This window comes from Patella vulgata, chromosome 6 (genome assembly GCF_932274485.2).
Source record: "Patella vulgata chromosome 6, xgPatVulg1.2, whole genome shotgun sequence".
Taxonomy (NCBI): domain Eukaryota; kingdom Metazoa; phylum Mollusca; class Gastropoda; family Patellidae; genus Patella; species Patella vulgata.
In genome coordinates, this window is record NC_065884.2 from 21,215,222 (window position 1) to 21,239,869 (window position 24,648).

Below are 24,648 nucleotides of genomic sequence, written 5' to 3' on the forward strand. Positions count from 1 at the left end.
CTTTATACGACATTACCCTATCTCAAACAAGATTTACCATTATCCATTTGTGTTTTCATTATGTCTCAGTATATATTTAAAACATACCAGGAATAATTCTCTCAGAACCACCAGATAATTGGGAAAATAATTCTGACAAAATTTTCTTGACAGCTTATAAAATAATGCCACACAAAGTAATTGCTCAACATTCATAACAAAATTCTGTGTGGAATACTGTGTACTTTTTGTCTAATACATGATAACAGAATAACCAGAATTTTGTATCTGATTCTAAAGGTCAATCTGTCATATAATTAATGTATTTAATCTGGGTCTAAGTTTCCAAGGAAATTGTCTTATTAATTAGTGTAAATATCATCTTATATAATTATCATCATGCTATCATTTCACTAGTCAAGTCAGTATTGTTATAGTTCAAGTCGGATTCGGATTGTATCTGTTGTCAATTAATTAATATTAGGGATATAGCTTAACAAAGACAGAATTGACACCTGCTTGATGTCTTGGAAATGGAAGGTGTCAAAAACTGTGAAAGCAACTATTTGAATATCACTTGAAAATCAGACAAATAATGTAGACTCATTCCTGTTCACAAACTATTTTTGACATATTTTGAGTAAATCAAGGGTAAAAACGCAGATATTGAATTCACAAATTGTGTCCAAATTCATCCATATCCGGGGACTTAAAGCTCAATAAAAATCTGATGAATTATGTTGAAACTATTTGAATTCACAAGTTATTTCTTAACACATTTTCACAAGGCAAAGTACTTCTAGACATTACCTTTTTCTGGCACCTTAATTTAATAAACAATCTGAGATATTTCTGATGCTCGTTCAAGTTTTCTTGATTTTATGCAATGTTTTTCAATTGTAAACAGTTCCATTAAATTCTGTTTTCCCTAGCGGAAATATCAGTGTATGCTATAAAGATCAAAGCATACTAAAAATCAATTTTATTTCACAATCTGAAATGTTGTTCCCGACTGAGATAAAATTAGCTCCACATTTACACAACAGAATATGTCAATTTCCTGTAGCGCTACAATAATCTATTTCTTTAAGGTTACCTAACCTTATTAAAAATTCATTACTTTAGGCAAGGCTCTAAGGTATTAAGTCTGGTTTTCTGATTTTAGAGCACATGTTCTGTATAACAGAATGGCATCTATTTAGATATAAACAGAAGTAAAATATTTTCTGTTGGTATGGACGTAAGTCTTGGTTTCTTCCTTAAACCCACTACATGTAAGATTATATAATTTAAAACTATGCCTAATAAAAAATGCCTTTATTTTAAAAAAACATTTTGGTTCAAAAATTAATCCAGTCACTCATTTAAACTTAAGTTAGGCATACATTGATTTCACATTGATATCTTTATCTCTTTCAGGTATTTGTCTTAACATACATTATGCAAGAGCTAAATCTGCCTATTGCAGGTCTTTCTTTAGGCCTGAAATGTTATCTAAATTATTAATTAGACATTAATTAACTTATCCAGACCATAATCAACTCTCGATGTCATCGCTAGCCTGCGATATTTACTGGATTAGGATATGATTTGCTCCTCAACTTTCATTCATGATTTAATCATGAAATGAATAATCAAGACTATGTTTTTTATTGTACCGACTTTAGTAATGATGATCGAGGTTATGTGGGTGGATGTACTTAATTGCATCATATCAAAGGTCTTTACATCACAAGAGCACATGATTTCTAAGATATGTGAGAGATAGTAAACAAAACTCTGGCTAATTCCTGAAAATCTGTATGATAGTCCCACAAATTCCATCACATATTATCACATTTTGGTATTTGATTAACATTTAAGACCATTTGTTTTTATGATGCCTGTGAAATCTTGGACTACTACTTAAGTTCATATGTGGTCATACACTTTATACAACAGGAAATTAAATGGGGTCTGTCTTACTTTTCTGCACGAACCAGGCTAATGCCAATAGTATACATAGAACCTCTGTTTCTTGTATCATCCGAATGACTAGACATTTTTACCTGCTATGCCTCCTCCTCCTTGTCTTCCACCGCTGACAAGGAGAAAGTAGACTGGAAATCCTAAGTAGCTTTCTCGATCAACATCGGGAAAAGCACCAGGACCAAGTCAGTGTAGCTCCACATTCAAAAGAAGGGGAGAATTAAATCTTCTTCAAAATTCAAGCCAATGCAAAACAGGATTCATATTTACTACACAATATCCTTTTGGGTCATCAGAGGTTTTTTTTTCTTGTTGTCCATGCCAGCCATGAAGATGCGGCTATATTAACAGAAAAACAAAAAGATTATGCCAAGTTGAACAGCGTCAAAATTGGAAAATCTATTGGAATAGGTTTTTTTTATGTCTTCCAGTTGTCTGTCAATTTCATTCAACAAATTTCTTTCTAAACGAAACACGCAAGCTATATTGTATTTCCATCAAAAACTGCCATACAAGAAATCTCTTTCCTAATAAGAGATTCCATGGTTTAGAAATCGATGTATTTGGATTAAAAACATATTCAAACTAATTTATCTACCAAATCCTGATAAAAAAATTGTAATAGCCAGAAACTACCAAGCCATACAGTTATCTACTTTAAGCACCCTTGTTTGTCATGAGAATTGATTTAGGGAGGGCTCATTTCACCTTGTATTTGTCATTACTTGCTGTCCATTATCAAAGCCAAAGTAAATTATATTTCCATCGGTTAATCATAGAGTCAGCTTACATTTTAAGTATTTTATTGTTCTTACTACTAACCATCAAACTGACAGGTTGCCTGTTAGTGATACCCTATAGTTTTGCCCATGTGCAGCCAATGGGTGTTCCATAAACCAAATTTGGCATATTTTTATTGGGAATAACTATTCTTATTAAAAACTTTTGTGAGAATGCATCTTTAAAGATATGTAATGCTCTATTGCCAGTGTAACACAGTGTTTATGGAGCAAGTGCCATTGTAGTAATTGGTCACATTAAAAAAAGTGCACAAATTTTATGGAATGCAATTACTGAATTTGATTGTCCGAGCAACATTTATACAATAATTCTCTTGTTGTTATCAAGCACAATTCTGAATTTAATAGGAGCAATGTTTCTACAATGATTCTCTTGTCATTATCAAGCACATTTAGATATGAATAATAAAAATTTTTTTTATATAAAACCCCAAAACTCAGCTGCAAAACAGAAGAAATTGCAGGATGTCAAAATTATTTTCTTACTCAGAAAAACTTCTTAGAATATGCAGAGAATAAAAAAAAAACTCATCTGGAAAACAGAGGAAATTTCAGGATGTCAAATTATTTTTTTACTCAGAAAAAAATTGTCCCAATATGCAGAGAACGGATACATAAACCTATCAATTAACATGTAATAGATTACAATCTTCTCTCTGCCCTGTTGGATTAAAAAATCAATAAAATAGATTGGTGTAACCTACTGTTGTAAACAGTTCATCTTTAGTCATTTATATGTATTTCTCTCAATGCCAGAGAGGGATAGAATTGGTTTTAATGTCGACTCAACACCAACCAGGTCATTTCAGGACTATCATATAGTATAATCTTATTTGAATATTTCAATTGTGCAAGATGGTCTTTAGAATTGCAATGGAATGCAAGGATACTGGGATAAAATCTAGGCAGGCAACGGTAGTCGTAGTCAAATACATTTCTAGGATCGGTCTTATGATCTACTCTTCCACACATCTGATCACCCAACCAGAATGGGGGTTTACCAACATATAATGAACATAATACTTCAATGATTTTAAGACTAACATATGTGGTTTTTCATTTCTGTAGTCATGTGTGCAATACATACAGGGTGGTGGTGGGTGTGTTTGAATAGCAGTGTTCCCTATTCTTCTCCTTGATATTTTTTTAGTACCATCAGAATGAATTATATTGAATAGCACACTATTATTGTCAGATGTTTAGGCATCATACAAACTTTTATAGATTCTTCATGTCTCACTCTATGTGGTAGCCGTTTTGTTATTAACAAATTATAAATTTTCTGGTATGGTACATGTTAAATCGTACTGGAAAGGACCATCATGGTCTTGATACAGATATAGGTTCTAATCAAACAGAACTGAAACAAACTTTTTCCGCCGCAACAGTCAGGATGTGTATAACATATCACTGTAAATCCAATTTGAAGTAACTTGATAAAAGTTAACTTGGTTTCCGACATGGCTGTCACACAATATTTACAAACTACATTATGTGTAATGCATCAAGTTTCATTAAATCTCTGGGGTTTTTTGCCCAGAATCAATAACTGCATGATAAAATGGAGAAATTGTAATGTAAGGATGTGGTATTTTCTTTTTCCTTGATCAGCAACGACAGCTTTTAGACTACTAAAGTAATCAACACTTCACATCATTGTGACCTTTTCAAAAGTTTGTAGACTCCTGTATGTAAAACAAAAGATTCAAATGTCGGCTACATTTCATCACTGCTCAGTTATCGCTGACATTGTTAGCATTATCTTATTGTTTTGAAATGTGTTATACAATTTGTCATGGTATAGATTAGAGACAATCTGATTAAAATACAGATCTATATTTCGTTTCGTTTTTTTATACTTTCGATGGCCTACACTACACAAGAGAGAGAGAGAAAGAGAGAAATGGGGTTTAACATCCACTCGACACAAACTAGGTCATTTCGGGACTAACATACGGTTCAATTTTATTTTCATAATTCGCTTGCGCCTAGGGGTCTTTAGCAGTTGGAGGAAACCGGAGGACCCGGAGAAAACCCACGAAGTTGGACAGGCGACCCTACTCCTTGTCACGTACAACCAGGGATTTGAAACCACAGCAGTTGACTCAGTGACAGACTTTATGGTACAGCACGCACGTGCTAACCATTCAGCCATCCAACCCCCCCCCTACACTACACGAAGATCTGACAAGTTATAGTGACGTCAGACATTGATTAACCAATCAGCGTTGACGTTTCTAGTGGTTAACACACAGTTCCGTACATTAAAAGGCCAAGAACTTGACGTAACAGACTGTTTCATTGGCTAATCCCTCACATCATTCAGAACACGTCAATGATAACAACTCTTCCAGATCCTAGTGTAGTAAAGACAAGTAAAACAAAATTTTGAACTCTAAAAACGAAACGAAATAGGATCTGTACTTTAATCAGATTGAGATAGAGAGAAATGGAGATTAACATGTACTCAACAAGCTGATAACTAAGTTTAATTATTAGAACGATGAGATAATGCTAAAAATTGTCATATACTCTTTGTAAAAAAATATCTTGATATCTGAGGTAAACAAAATACTTCAAAAATTGACCGTCTGTAAAAGTTCTGAAGTGAAAGCCTTGTTTTAAACATCTTACAGAATATAAAAGCAACTGACCAATCTTTTCCAGAAATAAAGAAATGCTTTCATAAAAATTGAATTACAGCAAGAGAGCAGTTGCCTTTATGTATAATTAAATGAATAATAACACACACTACAGCACACATCAAAGTCAGACCTGTCTTTTTTACCTTTTACTAATAAAACCCTACAGCTTAAAACGTGAACAAAACAATCTTGAAACAATCTTGTGGTAGGAAGGTTCACCAAGAAGAAGTCATATAGAGTGAAAAATAAGAACGTGCTCAATACGAGTAAATGCTTCTAGCTGAAATTGTCACAATCAAATAATGAGACATTTTACAGTAAACTGAGTTTATAACTCTCCAGGGACGAAGGTATGGAATCTTTATTGTTATCCATGACAACATGAACACAGTTGGTTGGCTGTAATAGCCGATAAGAGCTAGTTTCCATCCCATCCTTCCATTTCACTTCTCTGATTTATAATCTAAATAATAATCAGAGAATACGCAAAGGAGATTGAACAGAATTTTTAGTGCTTACACATAAATTTTATCATCATATAGTTGTTGCTTGGTTTCCCATCCATGTTGCTAGTAAACATCTGATACTATTTATATCAATTAATATAGTAATGTAGCTCTCATCTATAACCTTAATCATATGCATTGTCTAATCAGAATAATTTTTCCTAGGGGGGAAAGCCAATTGACAAAATATTGGGCTCTAATAATGATGTTGTACTGGACATATCAAAAACATCTAGAAGAAACAGAAAAATCAGTGCCAGAGAAAAAACCCTCAACAAATTGTGCTCGATTAAGCTTTATATTGTTGATCAGTGACAGGTTTGCCTCAGGCCTTTAGCAAACACAACATAACTTGTGCATCTGTTTTATCATTCCCCAATGGTGAAAGAAGAATCATTAAACTACAGGGCCGAAAAGCAAGTGGTTCTTGGAGTACCTTTTAGAATAGTGCAGAAAAATCACCAGGCAGTTTCAAATTCAATCCCAGAAAGATGCAGCAGTGCTGATATTTGGCCATAATGCAAATTCACAATTTTTCTAAAAACGAATAAGTTGAATATGATAACGGTTATAATATAAAAAGTGGCCCAAGGACCTTTATGACATAGCAGCTTAAATTATCGATTTATTTAAGAGTTTGTTATGCATGAGTATGTAGATAATCAAACAATACATGAGATTGCGGTTAATTTTTTCAAACCATAAGACATATTTTAAGAGACAGTTCTTATTTGTCTATAATAATTTGATTGGCAATTTGGCACTTTTTCAAAAAGAAATATTAAAGATTTATTCCACAAAAGTATTTATAGGGTACTTTTCCAAGAAAAGTATGGCATATTTGGTATGGAAAGTAGAGATCCTCAATCTTGCTAGAAGATAGGTTGCCAGGCAACGAAATGTACGCCCACAGCAGCTAGAGCGGTCAACAAGGTTTGTCGCATATTTATTCTTTTGTAGGTAATGGGTGGCATTTACAAGACAATTTCATACATATCAGATTATAATTTTCGTTGTTTGAAGGTTCACAAGGTTCTAAAAAATTGGTGAAATAAGGGCCTTAACGCTTGAAGTAATTTACAGAAATTGTTGAAATTTGACAGGCTTTTTCGTTTCACTAATCTAAAAAATGCATATAAATTTCATACAAATCGGGATGATAACTTTTGTCGCTCAAGCATTCACAAGTTCCAACGAATTGAAACAAAGGCTATAACCCTAGAACAAATTAATGGAAATTGCTGAAATTCAATAAGCGTCCTCGTATCACTAATTTAAATAATGCATATAAATTTCATGCAGATCAGATGATAACTTTTGTCGATTGAGTGTTCACAACATCCAACAAAGTGAAACAAAGGCTATATAATTCTAGAAGTTATTAACGGAAATTGCTGAAATTCAATAGGCATCCCCGTATCACTAATTTACAGGATGTATAACACTTTCATACAGATCAGATGACAACTTTTGTCGCTTGAGTGTTCACAAGGTCCAACCAGGTGAAACAAAGGCTGTATAACTCTAGAAGTAATTAACGGAAATAGCTGAAATTCAATAGGCTTCTTAGTTTCACTAATTTAAATGATGTATATAAATTTCATACAGATCGGATGATAGCTTTTGTCATTAAAGCATTCACAACTTTCAACAAAGTTAGGTAAGGGCCATAACTCCAGAAGAAATCAACATAGATTATTGAAATTAAATAGGCTTCTTCATCTCACTAATGTTAACAACATATTATAATTTTTAAAACAATCAGATGATAAATGTAGTCTGTAGAGTTTTCACAAGAAACTATGGACAATGGACAGGTGCAATATATGATCACATTTCCATGTGAGCGTATAAAATTTTCTTAGACTTCGATATATGATAATTATCAAATATATGTTCAGAGAGTAATGAAAATATTCAAGCTGAAAATGGAGCCTCCCTCAAGTGTTGTGACAAACAAGGCTATATAAAACAGATTTTACTGTCTGGGATAATTTGTTATGTATTGAGAGGAATTTGAAGCAAACTTTTGATAGATAAATTAATATATCATCAAATTACTGAGTTTGTAAGTGGGAAGGCATCTTTAAGATACTGTTCAAATATAATTTTGATTAGCAGAAGTCTATAGCCTCGAGAAAAAAGTAATGTATATGGTTCAAATAGGTTTATATTCTAATAAAGACATCCTGGATAATTGCCCTGCCAGTCGAGATCACAGCTTTCACTTAAAACTTTTGCCTGTCAGTAAATCTTTTCATGTATTTTGTTTACATTGTATCAGTAAGATATTTTCTACAGGACATGACAATTTGTAGCATTATCCACTTTTAATAAATACTCTATATCAAAATTATAAATTTATCTGTAATCATTGTGTTTTAAGGTCACATTCTTTAAAATTTACATGCATGACATGTAAACTGACAGACAGATAAGTCTGTTAGACAGTCATTTTCACTGCCAGTCAATTAAGGCAATTCTTGGTATCCCCAGTGGTATATTGTTTTGTTCTAGTCCACTATTCCTGGGTATATCCATGGTATTTTCACAAATTCAATTTAGCTTCAGGAAATAGAGAGAGAGAGAGAGAGAGGTTTTAATGTCCACTTGACACAAACTAGGTCATTTTGGGACTAACATGTGGTTCAATGGTCTTTAGCAGTGTGAGGAAACCGGAGGACCCAGAGAAAACCCATGAAGTTGGACAGGCGACCCTACTGCTTGTCACATATAAGCAGGGAAACGAAACCACGCTACTTGACTCAATGACCCAACATGCACGGGTTAACCATTCGCCCCACCCCACCCCACATCCATGTATACCTTGTGAATGTTTAATACTATTTTTCCATTTCAGAGTCAAAAATAGATGATCTAATTATGCTCCATGGACTATTATCTTTATAGTGCACATTCATGCTTGAATTTCTGCTTTTCTATCAAAAATATTTATGTACGATATGCGGACAAAAAGATGACCAAATTTTGCTTGACAGACTATAAATATGTTTAATACTATTTTTCCATTTCAGAGTTCAAAATAGATGACCTAATTATGCTCCACGGACTACATCTTTATAGTGCACATTCATGCTTGAATTTCTACTTTTCTATTAAAAAGATTAATGTATGCTTGTATGTTCTTTAAAGAACACATTCGTACTTGAAATTAAGTTTTTATCATTAATGTATGTGGACAAATAGATGATCGAATTATGCTCAACATATTCATGCTTTAATTTCCGCTTTTCTATTAAAAAGATTGATGTATGCGACCGTATATAAAAACAGTAAATACATGCTTATATTGGCAGTATACAATTTTCTAACCAAATCAAGGAAATATAAACTGGTGATAATAGATAATAGATAATCTACTCCAGAACAACTCACAACGGTATAACTAAAAACTAGACAGTAGTCATAGCAACACATTTCCTAAAATCAATTCTAGTATATGAGACTAGGTGTTTGGGAGAGGTTTTTGACCAATAGATTGCTTCGGAATTAAATTCCTGTGGTGAATGCTGTGTCCTGTCAGTGTAGTCTGCTACAGATCAGTCATTGATTAAAACCTGTGTATTAATTTTTCCCTAACCACGAACTACAGACGGTCTAGAATACCGCTCTCTCATTTCACAACACGGAACACTGTTTACTGTTCACGCTTAAATATTGTCATTTACCAATCTCACTTTCTGACAGACAATTGGATTAAAGTCTACAAATAAATTGGTTCATTATTATCAGGAAACACTTTCAGTTTATCAGCAATTGTACTCAAAAAGCCAGTGCTCCAGATAATTATCATAGTCAGATACGGGCAATAACATCTACAAATAACTGATCTATAACTGAATAAAGAAAATATAAAAAAAATCCTTGTCGAGCAAGAACAGTTTTGATGTCGGGGTAAAAACACTGCAACATATACACAAACCCAATTATCGAAATGTAATGTCTATATGACTAGTAAAATCAAAAGTGGATTACCCTATGGCTTGAGAAACAAATCGGCCCAAATAAGATCCTTTTATAATTACTGGGTTACTTTTTTTTCTTCAATCGTTTGTAATCGGTTTGTAATCGACCGACTCATGCGATCGTGCTCCGGATTAGTTATCACTTTTGTTTTCAGAAAGGTTCAAAAATTGTCTTTCTCTCTTTATGCGAAGGTCACATTTTGTATTTGTACAAGGGTTATATGAATATTTCTAAAAGTTGAGAGAGAGAGAAAGAGAGAGAGAGAGAGATGGGGTTTAAGGTCCATTCGACACAAACTAAGTCATTTCGGGAATAACGCATGGTTCAATTTTATTTCAATAATTTACTTGCGCGTATGGGTCTTTAGCCGTGGGAGGAAATCTGAGGACTTGGAGAAAACCCACAAGGATGGACAGGCAAAATGTTGAAATAAGTAACTGTCATCATTATCTATCTATCTATATACCCCCCCCCCCCCCCCGATGGATCGTCTCCTTTAATGATGTTAATATTTAACATACATACAATGTATTCAATATAATACCACACTGTTTGTTATTTAAATATATCATACTGTCGTCTGAGCTGAAATACATCTAATAATGTAGGTAAACGCACACAAGGCCAATTGTATCATAAATCTGTCTCCCCATACACCATGAATAAGAGTCTGAACCACTAGCTGTCATTCCACATGAAACGAGACAACCAATATTATGTTACAACCATTTACATATCTATTAAATCGTAAGTATATATTGTCTGAGACTATCCGTGTCTGAGAGATTGTAATTATTCCACGTCAAACTATAATTAAATAAAAGTAAGACCAAGCTGACATAAAAACAAAATGACATTTCAGACATTAAAATGAGACACTAAAAGTAAAACATGTGAAATGAAATGAGATGGGTTTTAACGTCCTACTGTTCTACACCGACTGGGATAACAAAGATGGGCATATACCATACAGTGTGCTATCCGGGAAATTTTGCTTTGACCGCTGCTCTACAGCTTACTCTTATATCGAATTCCAACTGCCAATTGTTCTTTTACATGCACGCCAATGAGTCAAGAGTCATTATATCTTTGATTTCATAAAAGGTCTTATAACTCAAAATGTTACGATGAATAAACAGTAGACCTGATTATGATATTACTTAACTGTGCAAAAACTATACCTTTAATATAAAGGTGTCCACTGCAATAAAATTGGAATAAATTAACTCTTCACAGGGCCCGTGACACTTGTCCAGGGGCCCGGAGCATAGAAGGAACCAGAGGTATGCCGAGTAATGTTTAAAAAAAATATGTTGGCATAAATTAAAAAAAAAAAATACACTGTTACTTGATCGTAAATTAGACGGAAAAAAATGGTGATTTTTCTGAATGTGTGTACTTAGTGGCATGAATATAGGATTAGAATCAGATTTTATCGGTACGCTTGTTTTGGAAAAATTGGTGAATTAAAAACTATAAGCCACCTGCCAAGGCCTTTTTGCCCCAACCCATCCTCGTTCTGTTTGAGAGTCTCGTCACCGTCAGAGTATCTGGGCCCCAACTGGTAATTGGGGCCTAGTCTGCACCAGTAGAATGCTACAATGATGGTCATGCATGCAGTTTTCCATCACTGAAAGTGAAAAATTTACTCTCATTTTTGTTTTGTTAGGCACTAAAAATCTGGATGTTTTTCAATATTTTTTCTAATTGCAGACCATTTTCCGATCAATGTCAGAGAGAAGCTTGTTATCCTTTCGGCTATACCACCATTTGAGTATTATTACATTAGTAAAACTAAAATGTAGTATATGTATTTGGCATGTCATATGTTGTGTTTTCTGTGGTTTAGCAAAGTTACCCCAGATACACCACAATGACGCTAAAGAACATATATCTTTCAAAAATTTACAAGCCCAGGGGCGGACGCCACCCCCTTGCCAAGATACTTGTCCCAAGGACCGGAAGTTCCTGTCGCGGGCCCTAACTCTTCAAAATTAAAATTCTTTTGTCAATCATTTGCTATATAATCACAAATTTCAGAAAACAGGATATCATTCACTCTGAGATAAGATTTAGAGAACAATATGTTATGATATGATAGGCATAAAGAACAAGAAAGGTTAAGAACTATGGTTATTTAAAGACAATTATTTATAAAATAACAATAAGGCACTGGCTATAGCTCAATTATCTTGCATTTGGCATCTTGAGTCAAGTCCTATTTACATCAATATCCCTGTAACACCCATCACAGACTAAATGTCAATGATATCGACACTCAAGATCCAATCCATCATGCGGGTGGCCAGCTAAGCTCTCAAGAAAATAGAGTTATAATAAATCAAGTTACAATAAGCAAGTCTTCTCTATCAACTTTCCATTCATAAAGAGCATATCAAATGCCAACCTTGTTGACTAAAACAGTTTGTCTTAATGCCAGGTTGAGGCCACGTCAATAAAATTTACTCAGAGATGAGAATAAAACGCCAGACAGGCGCTATCTGCTAATATTAAGTAAAAACCTTGTAAATTAACTTTAGAAACTTGAATTGCCATGAGATGTTATAAATTAGTTCGATATCAAGTTTATTTATAAATATATTCAGTTCACAAAACATGATAAAAAATCATTTCTATTGTTGAATGGTCTCATGTCTCTGGAAAATACTAGTAAACTCACGATCATGTACTACACTAACTTGATTGATTTTATGTTTTTATTCTATAAACCAGATCAATCACTGAGACAGCAAATATTTGACAGATTTTCCCTACTAATCCAGTGGCCCGACAGAGAAAAGCAAAAGTTTACAAAAGCAATGGAGGGGGTGTTTTAAACTTCTAGATCTGTCAGTAATACAAAATTAACAAATGGCATAATTTAGACTAACTCTGGATGGTAACTTACACCACTGCACAAAAGGTACAGTCATTATGGTCACATGTTTAGTAAATTCCATCACTGCGTAAAAAGTACAGTTCACATCCTCATTAAAGATGCATTATGTAAGAGCTTAATCTACCTATTGCAAGTCTTTATTTAAGCTTCAAATGTTATATAAATTATTATTTAGATTTATTAACATGACAAGTCAATAATCAACTCATAGTCCATCGGATGGCCGAGATTTAAATGGATTTGAACACCCGCAAGATTTTAAAGTGTAACGATAAAATGGACTAAGTCTCTATTGTGCAGTTACATTGCTAGATAAAATAAACAATCTGTGCTACATCTTCCAACACCCATAACTTCGCTCAGAAAGAAATTTGAATGAAATTTTCAATATATTCGTTATTCATGGTCTATTTTGGAACTATTATTGCAAGAATGCCCAGCTCTTTGTCTAAATCTTACATAATGCATCTTTAATGAAACAATTATTATAAAATGGAAGAAAGTATTAACAATGTAAGGATTGTATGAAAGTCTATTTCTATTGTTACATGTTCAATGAGATCAAGATTTACTACCAGACAGGTACATTGGAGATTGTTTATTCTGGAGACACTTCCTTTTAAATGCCCTCCAGATGTCAGTCATCAACAATGTAAATCAAATTCAGAAAATAAATTATGAACGGTTTTATCATGGTGTGTCTACAATCACAGGATTAAGGAACCTGTTGAGCCACTGTAAATTGTTTTTAAAAAGCTTATTAACGTTTCTGAATCAAATTTCTATTTTTAAAATATTTATTTTAGCACACAGCTGTTTTTTCAATAATTGCAAATGCTGACTAAGTCAAAATACTGACAATGTCTATGTATTAACAATGAATATCACATATTTTTTGTTTCTTACATCATTTAAGAATATTATATAGGTTATATTAGGTAAAAATAACAGTTCATATGTAACAGAATATATACAGGCAATTTAAATCACAGGTGCATATCATTATATATAAAATTGCATGTGCTCAAGGCCATTGATAATCATTTGCATTTTTTGAACTACATCCATAGAGTTATATATAGAAACTAGAGTCAGCACCGATCACGTGACTCCCATGACAACAACATTAAAAGTTTGTGCCGGAATGGAGCGACGGCCGCCATGTTAGTTCCGGGGAGTATGAACGTAAATACCTGGATGTTCACTATGTTATCGCATCAATCAATCTGTGTCAAACTGTTTTAAAACGTGCACAAATATTAAATTTTTAAATTTTCTCACCCAAATACCTATTGTTTGATAAAAATAATAATAAAGATCCATGGACCGACTTATCTCCGGGCCCCTCTTTCCACATAAAGGTTATAGAACAATTTAATTTGACATGTCAGCGATCTCGACCACATACATCTCACTTTAAAGCTTAATCCACACACTTAAACATACATTATACAAGAGCTAAATCTGCCCATTGCAGGTCTTTCTTTGGGCCTTAAATATTGTCTTAATTGTTAATTAGACATTAATTAACTTATCTATACCATAATCAACTCTGGATGCCACCGTTAGCCTGTGATAATTACTGGATTTGAATACAATTTGTGATGGATAATTTTAACGTAAAAATGGATAATCGAGACATTCTTTATTATCATAGCAACGTCAGTAATGACAATCGAGACTAGCCTAAAATTCAATGGCTAATTAGTGGTTCAGAGTGAAGCAATTTGACTGAAGTTTTCAGCATATTTTGTTTTCATTATCTTTTTTTTAACTATTATAGTAAGAACTATCAGCTTCTTATCTAATCTAACCTAACGCCCCTTTAATTAAGAAATACCAAAAACATAAATGGTATTTAACCTTCTGACCTGCATTCAATGGAGTTAAAAAAGAAACCCCATCAAAAGAGCAAAATTTTGCGTACTCTTTTCCAAATTCCAAACCGCTAGTTTGCGAGCCAACGTCTTACTCACTGAGCCACCACAGCTCTCTAAATACTTTCAACAACTGCACATTTTTGTTAACCAGCGGCTGCCAGGCAGGATACGCCCACATTTTCGAGAGATGGATAGAGAACAAGCTAACAAGAAAGGGATTTTTCCTACAATCAAGGGCCATAATTACAATTCGATATGCGCAAATATCGAAAGGAATTGAGATCTTTGTGTTATAAACTTACAATTCAAGTTTCAATAAAATCAGATAAAAATTGTGACCTCTATAGGGTCCACAACCTTGATATACCATATTTTTACGCTATTTGAGAACAAAGGGCGGCCATTTTGTCTGTCATTTTTGGTCCGATTTTCACGAAATTCGAACTCAGTCGTCCTTGGGGTGTAACGGTGATATAATAATAGGTTTTTTTAAATCGGATAAAAATTATGACCACTATAGGGTCCACAAGCTAAAAACGCGATTTTTCGTACAATCAGGGGCCATAATTCAGGAAGTTACGGTCCGATATGCGCGAATATCGAAAGGAACCGAGATCTTTGGGTTATAAACTTACATTTCAAGATTCAACAAAATCGGAAAAAATTGTGACCTGTATAGGGTCCACAACCTTGATATACCATATTTTTACGCTATTTGAGAACGAACGGCGGCCATTTTGTGTATCAATTTTGGGCCGATTTTCTCGAAATTCGAACTCAGTCGTCCTTATGGTGTAACGGTGATATAATAATACGTTTTTTTAAATCGGATAAAAATTTTGACCTGTATAGGGTCAACAAGCTAAAAACGCGATTTTTCGTACAATCAGGGGCCATAATTCAGGAAGTTACGGTCCGATATGCGCGAATATCGAAAGGAACCAAGATCTTTGGGTTATATACTTACATTGCAAGTTTCAACAAAATCGGAAAAAAATTGTGACCTCTATAGTGTCCACAACCTTGATATACCATATTTTTAATCTATTTGAGAACGAACGGCGGCCATTTTGTCTGTCAATTTTAGGCCGATTTTTACGAAATTCGAACTCAGTTGTCCTTATGGTGTAACGGTGATATAATAATACGGTTTTTTAAATCGAATAAAAATTATGACCTCTATAGGGTCCACAAGTTAAAAACGCGATTTTTCGTACAATCAGGGGCCATAATTCAGTAAGTTACGGTCCGATATGCGCGAATATCGAAAGGAATCGAGATCTTTGGGTTATAAACTTACATTTCAAGTTTCAACAAAATCGGATAAAAATTGTGACCTCTATAGGGTCCACAAGCCAAAAACGTGATTTTTCGTACAAACAGGGGCCATAATCCATGAAGTTGCGATCCGATACATGCCAATATCGAAAGCAGGCAAGATCTTTTGGAGATACACCTATATTTCAAGTTTCGTTAAAATTGGATAAGAATTGTGACCTGTAGAGTGTCCACAAACAAATTGTGGAAGGACGGACGGACGTCCGGACGGACAGGGGCGACGGCATAATACGTCCACATGAAAATGTGGGCGTATAAAAAGGTTATTCAATGATCAAAATGCATGTCAAGTCATTAATATAAGTTATGTGTATATACCAAAAGAAGATATAATCTCTGAAATGAACTGAATAAATGACAAAAACGGAAAAAAGCCAAAGAGGGGGTAAAAAAGTGACATGTATGGGAAACGGGGCTGGGGTAATGGAATGTAATCTTTACATTTTTTTAAGTAATGGTCATGTAACGAGTAATGGGAAACTAAGCCAAACAATCTGAGGGAATTGGTGGGTGGGAATTTGAAACAAAATTGTTTAATTAATTTGAGAATAAGGAGTGTAATTGAATCACTCCATGTCAATTTAGATTTAAGGATGGGTTCTGGTGAAACATGTAAGACACATTGATTGTAAAATTTTGTTTCTCCAGGTCATAAGAAATTTCATACTCTCAAATAAAATAAGTTTTGTGGATCAAACAGATGACCTAATAATGTCTATGGGACTCATGTTTCTTTAAAAATTAGAGGGATCACAGCATATGCTAATTTAAACCTATAAGACAAACATGCAGTCAGGAAACATAAACTACACAAACATTGTAAGCAATGAACAACAAACATATATATATGGATCTGGGGGCCAGTCGCAAGCATCCACTGCGCTGTACAGTCCCTGACCTGTAAATATACAATTAACCTACCTCTCTATGTTCACTGCATATTTTACATAACCACAATGGTTGTCGAGCACTATTTATAGTATCCACTCCACATTTTGAACATACAGCCTTTAAAAAAATATTAATAATGGTAAAAACAGTGAATAAATTTCACGTCAATCAGGTGAAATATTTAGACTCTAGAATGTCCACAATGTTTTTCAAAGTGATCAAGGGATATAACTCTTAATGTAATTATCCGAATCATTGGAGACAATTAGGCTCTTTTTGATCATAAATTTTAAATCAATCCGGTGATACCTTTAGCCTTTAGACCGTCCGCAATATTTTTCAAATTGATCAAAGGCAACAACTCTGACAGTAATTATCAGCTTCTTCTTTTATAGGCTTCTTCACCTCATCAAGATAAACAATGTGGAAACCTGTAGGGCGTCCACAAGATGACAGTGCCCAAAATATACCACCACGTTACAGGGAGTGTGTATAAAAATAGATTTACCTTTTTACAGTCATCACAGAATGTTGGTGAAGATCCAAGTAAACCAAATTCATCTCCACATAAAACACACTGAGTTGTACCATTACCAATACAATTCTTCTTCATATTATCTAATTTCTCTACTAAACGTCTGAAATAAACAAAAGTTACGTATAAAAAACTGTGCTGCAATTGAAATTAAATTCAATTAAAAGAGTGTTTAACATTTTCTCTATATTCTTCTTGCAATTTAAAGTGGTATTATCATGCTAACCAAGATAATAAAAATAATTAATATTGAATAATATCTTATTTACAAGATAGTCATGCAAAGTGCGGAAATATGGCCACACGGCGGATATATTTTGACAGCAGCTTATATATACTTAGAGGCCAACATTCATTAACTCCTCTAAAACCTCTAAAAACAGTAAAATGTTTATATCCCAAACATGGTTCAACAGATGTGTCTCAAATTTTTAGTACATTCTCCTTCTAGTTGGTTTTAAGGTAACATGCTTCAAAAGGAAAGTCTAAGGCACTGCCAAATTGATTACAATCGACAAGCTTGTTTTTTGGACAATTGTGCATTGATGTGTCACAATTCAAAGATGGCTTTGATATAAGTCTGGTTTGTTGCCGAGTTTATATAGCACTAACAAGAATATTTCATAAAAGAAATGTATGAATTACTGCATTTTAATTCTTAAAATCTGAAATCTTACCCAATTCTTTCTTGTTCCGACTGGTCCAGATATTCTGCTCTCTGCATTACCCTCATGATTTGTTCTTGTTCATCTAAATTTAATTGTTTGGCCTTTTGAAATGATGACATACGGTTTGTGTGAACTGACCATCCAGTTCCCAGCCTTTAAGAAAAATTCACATGAAAACTTGTTATCGATTGGCCCATAATGATTGTTGATTGATATGAAAATGTGGAAGGAAAGGAGATGGGGTTTAACATCCTACTAATCTGCACCGACGTGGGCTAATGCCTTGACAGCAGCTCTATCGATCTACAGCCTTCAGATTTTTTTAATACAGGACCTCACTTTTTTGTTCCATCTGAATAACTAGACACTGATAAGGGTAAACCATGCTGGAATATTCAAGGGAACTTTCTCAGCCAACACCAGGCTAGAACCCTACACCTCCTGCTTAGTGAGTTTGTGTCTAATTCACCAAGTCACCTCAACTCCTGATATATAATAATGTACAATATTAATCAACTGGGTTTTTATCAGTACAACTTACAGGGTAGTGCTTCGTTTAATACCACAACATTTTTATAATATACAATATTAATCAACTGGTAAGCTAATGTATCACTAACATAAATCTTTTTAAAAAATATATCTTTATAAAGATTCAGATGTACATGTACCTAACAGGGCTGGGGGTTGACAATGACTGTGTTATGCACAAGACCTCAGTGTAAATTGATAAATAGACCATGCCAGTAGACATCAACTTGATATGTTTAGAAGAGCTGTATTTTGTCTGACTATTTACAGTACATACTCGGTATGTAAATTTGTTATAAGTTAAATGGCTAAATCTTTTGAATTTGGGTTAAAATAACCATACACATAAATATAACTGATTCTGTGTTCAACTGTCAACATGTACACCATGCCAAATATCAAACTAATATTAGTAAATATACTCACTTCAGCTTACCATTCAATACCTTATTTTGACCTAAATCTATGAATTAGCTCCTTTAATTAAATTTAGACAACTAAAATATAAAATCTGAATAGAATATTGATAAGAGTTTTAACAGTTTGGAGTAGTAGGGGTGGGGACGAAAAGTTTTATATGATACCCTTGGAGTGTACTGCACTTCACTATTATATAATCTCCTTGTAAAAATAAAAACTACTTACTTGGCTCTGAGAGCTAACTGTCTGTCATTGGGACAAACCCACCTCTCCATGATGATGGTGGCTTATCAACTATTCCAGCTATATAATTGTTTAACCCATTAACCACATTTAGACAGGAGCCACATTTAATGGAGTTTTGATGGGAATTCAATCTTCACAATTTACTCTGCAATACAAACGTTAACGTCAGTCGAGTTTATCAGACAGCTAATCAATATCAGTAGAAGTAGAATCAAGATCATGCACTAACTAATCAAATTTTACCTCGACTATTGTTGATAACCATCCAGTACCGTCAACCGATACACACATGTATGGATGATGAAATTTGACATACAAAGTACTATGATAGAAAGGTTGTAATAACTCGGCTCTCTGTCAATATATAGTTATAGAAGATGGTCACGTACTTAATATATGACAAAACAGCACAGTTTATCATTTATACTAAGGCAGCCTCTGCAATTATAGGCTAAACAACATTTGTCTTCTGATATTTTATTTATATAAAATCAAAAATGTATTCATTCCTTGATAAATTCCATTAATTTCTGGGCTATCTGAATTAATACTCGGACATCACGGAAGGGTTTACCCAGAAAGTCCAATCTTCAATGAGAAAGCATGCAGACGGAAGGGTTTAACTCAGAAAGTAAAATCGATATACCGTACACTCTATCATGGGGATGGAATAGTTCAATGAAATGTTATTTTTCTTTACCACTTTGAGTGACTTTAGGGACTGCTTGAAATAAGTTAGATATTGGTCCTCTATTGTAAAAAAAAAAACCCAAAGATTATCTGAGGCATTTATTGCTCATAGCTTTATTTATTTTTATGGTTGGGTAATCATGTATGGAGATAGATATCGGTTATATAATTATAAGTTATATGGTCATTTGAATATTGCAATGATTACCCATGACTGTGATGTGGCATTATCATTAAACCTTTAATTATTTGTACATTATTACGTGACATTTAGAAACAAAATAAATTTCATATCCTCTAATATCAAAACCATTCAAAAGTTATAAATAAAATATAAATAGGGTTTTACATCCTACTGTTCTGCTCCGACTTGACTAATGAAGACTGGTACTGCCATACAGTGTGTTATAAGGGAAATTTTGCCCAGACAGTGGCACTTTTATATTGAATTCCAACTGCCAAGGGTTCTTTTAGATGCACGCCAATGTGTACATAGAACCTCAGTTTCTCGTGCCATCCGAACAACTATTCGTTGTTCCTTGCCAGGCCCTCAGTTCTGCAACACTGACAAGGAGGAACCATGTCGGAAAGTCCTGATGAACTTTCTCGGCCAACGCAGGGATCAAACACTGGACCTCCAGGTTAGCGAGCCAATGTCTTACTCACTGAACCACCGTGGCTTCTCAAAAGTTATAGTTTCCAGTCAATAGCAATCTAGACTCTTATTAACATGACCTGCTGCCGCCATAAATGTGAGTCACAAAAAAATGTACAAGCTGCCCAAATAAATGCGCTCCCCTCCACCAAATATCTAATCAGAACTCTTGTAGCCAAAAGCAGTTATTGAGGAGGAGTGGTGGATTTATCTAGGATTTTAAAGGGACTATCCCTTATTTGAACAGTCTCAAAAATAAAAGTCTGAGTATGTATGAAATTTAAACGCCAAAATATAGAGGAATGGTGTATTGACCGTATCTCAAAATTTCAGCTCAAAATATTGAGTCGTTTGGACGTGACCGTCAAAACTGCTTATCCAGACACGTAACCCTTTTAAGATTTCGGGTCAATATTTTCGTTGGGTGACCTGATAATCGATTCCCGTTCATTGAGAGGGCTATACAGTGAATGACCCAAATGCTGTACTTGGTAACGAAATGTAAATTTCACCGACACATAATTTTTATACATTTTATACAAAAAATCTCTGGTTTTATCTAGACACCGCATAATACAGCTTGGAACACCGGTCTCCATTTCCGGATGAAAACTGACGTGTTTCAGTTATTTGAAAACTTATCACAAATATTGAGTTAGTTGCTTGGCCCTTAGGTAGAGGATTTTTAGGGATTTTAAAACAAAATTAAACAGTTTTATTCTCCCAAAAATTATCGGGATTAGCCCTTAAAGCAAAAATGTTTTCCCATCTCTCCAAATTGTGAATATAACTGTAAACTCATGTACGATAAGTCTGAGTAATCTCTTCAATTAAAACAACAGTCATTACATGCAAAAATACATCTTAAGACTTTCTAATCTCCATAGACAATACAATAAAATGGCCCCGATGAAAACAATATCACTTTAAATTCTAATGCTTAAAAAATTACAAAAAAGATTTAAAACCTAATTACATCCTAAATCAATTGTTTAAATTACACTAGAACACGACATGTTTTTGAAAAATGATACAATATATATCAGCAAAGGGAATGATTTAAGTTCGTGTAACCTCTTGTGTCATCATAAATAGTCGCTTAAATGAGACAGACACGATATTTGTTTAATCACCAAATTTATAACTATATTTGCCATTACACAATTTTCCCTGCTATCTTTTTTTAACTTTTTTTTTAAATAGGATAGACTGATTTAATTATATTTGAGCTCTTCATTCTGTACAGTATGAAATTATCGCACAGTTTATATGTCATAGGTATACATTACAAATGTGGTCAGACTGGTGTAGAAAAGTAGGATGTTAAACCTCATTTCATTTCTTTTCATTGCATGGTACACTTGTTTGGGGATCCCCCATTTATATGTTCTAATTTGTTCCTGACCCCCTATGCATCTACATATAGATCCTGAAGAAAGCAGATTTTAAGCAGATACCTTTCACCTGCCAAACTACATGTATACAATTTTTAGGATTTTTTTTTCCCGTTAAAGATGCATTATGTAAGAGCTAAATCTGCCTAATGCAGATCTTTTGTTTGACCTCAAATGTTATATAAATCATCAATTAGAAGATGAGCTAATAAACATCTCTCTAGACCATTGGATGCTTTTGATTTTCACTAGATTTAAATACGATTGGCAGTTAATAATTTAATTACAAAATGGATAATCAAAACTTTGCTTATTATTATCGTAACAATAGAAGCAATGACAATTGAGATAGTCATAACTGTTTAAGTAATTTTCTACACATTCCCTTTTCATTATCTATATATTTTTTTAACTATTATTGCTCTTTATCTAAATCTTACATAATGCATCTTTAACAGTTTACATTTTCAAAAGAAAATGAACACTATGATTTATTCATATTCATCCTGGTCCAAAAAGGTTAAGCATCAATAAATATGACAGACGTATGTGTTCTGTGATTAATATTTCTATACAGCCATTTAATGAGATTAATAAATATATATCAACAACATAAAATCATTTAATGGGTTTTTATCTGGTACCATGTGTTGAAATAAATATTTCAATCAACGTAATAAAGAATATTTAATAGCATAATGTGGTTATGAATGTCGTCAATCGTAGCGATTGTGGGTGGTTTGACAGATGTACTTGATTCTTTTACAATAAATATTGACATCTTGTGATTGGTTGATGTGATTTTAAAATACAATAATTGATTAATATAATAATTAGAGCTAGTAATTGTTAATTGATTTAACAATTTGCAATCTGTTAATTGCTCTTGTAGTGTGTGATAAACAAAACAATTTGATGACAAATAAATCCTAAACTTTTAAGAAAAATGAACCAATACTAATGCTAATTGGAAAAGTCATACAGAATAACGATACATCCAAATAACAATGCTGGAAACAATTGGAGGATGTTCGATTTAATTTAAAAGATAGGTTGCCAGGCAAAGAAGCAATAAGTCATCCAAGCAGTTCATGAGGTTGCGACATTGAGATTCTTTAACCAATAACTAAAGCAATATACCAACACATTTTAATCCACGCTTATACAAAGCATTAAAACTCTCTCCTGGCTAATACACTCAACACAGCCAGCTGAGAAGAGTTTTGCTCTTCTGTCATCATATTCAAGGAGTCTATACAATATTCCAATAATCATTATGCTTACATTCCTATCTGTATGATACACCTACATGATTAGCGAACTAAAAAAATAAATAAAGCTTTGAACAATAAATCCTTAACCGTTGTTTTCCTTCAATTATCAACATCTAGAACTTAGTTATCTTTTAGAGGCATCAAACTATTCCACCCTTTTGAAAGAATGAGCCTCATCACAAAACGATTATCCAGTCTTAAATCTTAATGGGAGAAATACTCTCCTACTTCCTGCGTCAACCCTTCCGGTTGCATGATCTCAGAGTATAAATTCAAATACGTCGGAAATACCCAGAATTTATTGCGGAATGCCAATTGATATTTAAGGAGAGTTGTAGGAATGTTACATAGTTTCTTTGGTATTGTATTTCCCCGCTGCTTTATTTATACATGAAGCCGGTTCGATAAATTGCAGTCCAAAATTTTTTTTAACAAAGCTCTATTTTTTTCTCCTGAGCTCGTAAATGTGCATCGTTTGATAATCTCTGACAAATCACTGCTCGTAATTCTTGATTAAGACAAATTAACTTGTCAAATGGCACAATTCATCTTTCGTTGTTTTTGAAAAGAATTCAACAAATAACAATGTATCGGTATCGTATTATGACCCAAGGCTGAATCAAAATAAGCTTCAATCACAATGTCTAAATAGTCTGTAAACTGACCTTTCCGGGTATAATAACAGAATAAGCATCAAAATGTCTACATAGCCAGTAAGTAAACAGACTTTGGTGGGTAATATGAGAATAAGCATTACACTGTCTACATAGCCCGAAAATAGACATTCGTGGGTAACATTAGATTACATATAAGCATCACAATGTCTACATAACCTGTACACAGATCTTCCATGTGTATTCACTAATCTCTTTAAACCCACTAAATAAACTTCAAATTAAAACATATTTTTCTCAATTTTGCATACAATCTAATTCTGATGAAACCTTTTAGTCAAATAATGCCAAATCATAAAATATATTTTGACCCATTAGTGAAGATCTCTAAAGTCCAAAATGCTCACACTCTCTTCAAATTAAAGAACAAAAATTTTGAGAGGTGTGCTATATTCCATGTTTCCTGTGATAAACACTGATGAGAGATCTGTGTCTATTATTACCTATATTAGTGACATCTATAAATAATTAAATACATGGTCAGACATGTGGATAAAATGTTAGTCACTGGTTAGTATATCGGTTAATACTTATAAACAACACAAGGTGATCAATAAGGTATGACTATATTACACCACCTGTGGCTTACAGCTTACAGGTATTGTATTTATTTCTACCTTTTTTTGCATTTATACTACACAAACAAGTAATAAAGAGTCATATCTTGT

The 24,648-nt window shown here is 33.6% G+C and overlaps 1 protein-coding gene across 6 annotated transcripts in view; it reads right to left on the reverse strand.

Annotated features, from left to right (window-relative positions):
* The window catches only part of LOC126823728 (double C2-like domain-containing protein beta), a 65,137-nt gene that overhangs the window by 26,406 nt on the left and 14,083 nt on the right, over positions 1-24,648 (reverse strand). For all 6 annotated transcript variants that reach the window (XM_050552698.2, XM_050552699.2, XM_050552694.2 and 3 more), the window contains exons 2-5: positions 19,273-19,438; positions 18,106-18,249; positions 17,402-17,531; positions 16,924-17,010 (exon numbers count right to left, since the gene is read on the reverse strand). In XM_050552698.2, the coding sequence (XP_050408655.1) occupies positions 16,924-17,010; positions 17,402-17,531; positions 18,106-18,249; positions 19,273-19,322 (411 nt within the window). In that variant the 5' untranslated portion in view covers positions 19,323-19,438. The remainder of the gene's footprint in view (positions 1-16,923; positions 17,011-17,401; positions 17,532-18,105; positions 18,250-19,272; positions 19,439-24,648) is intronic.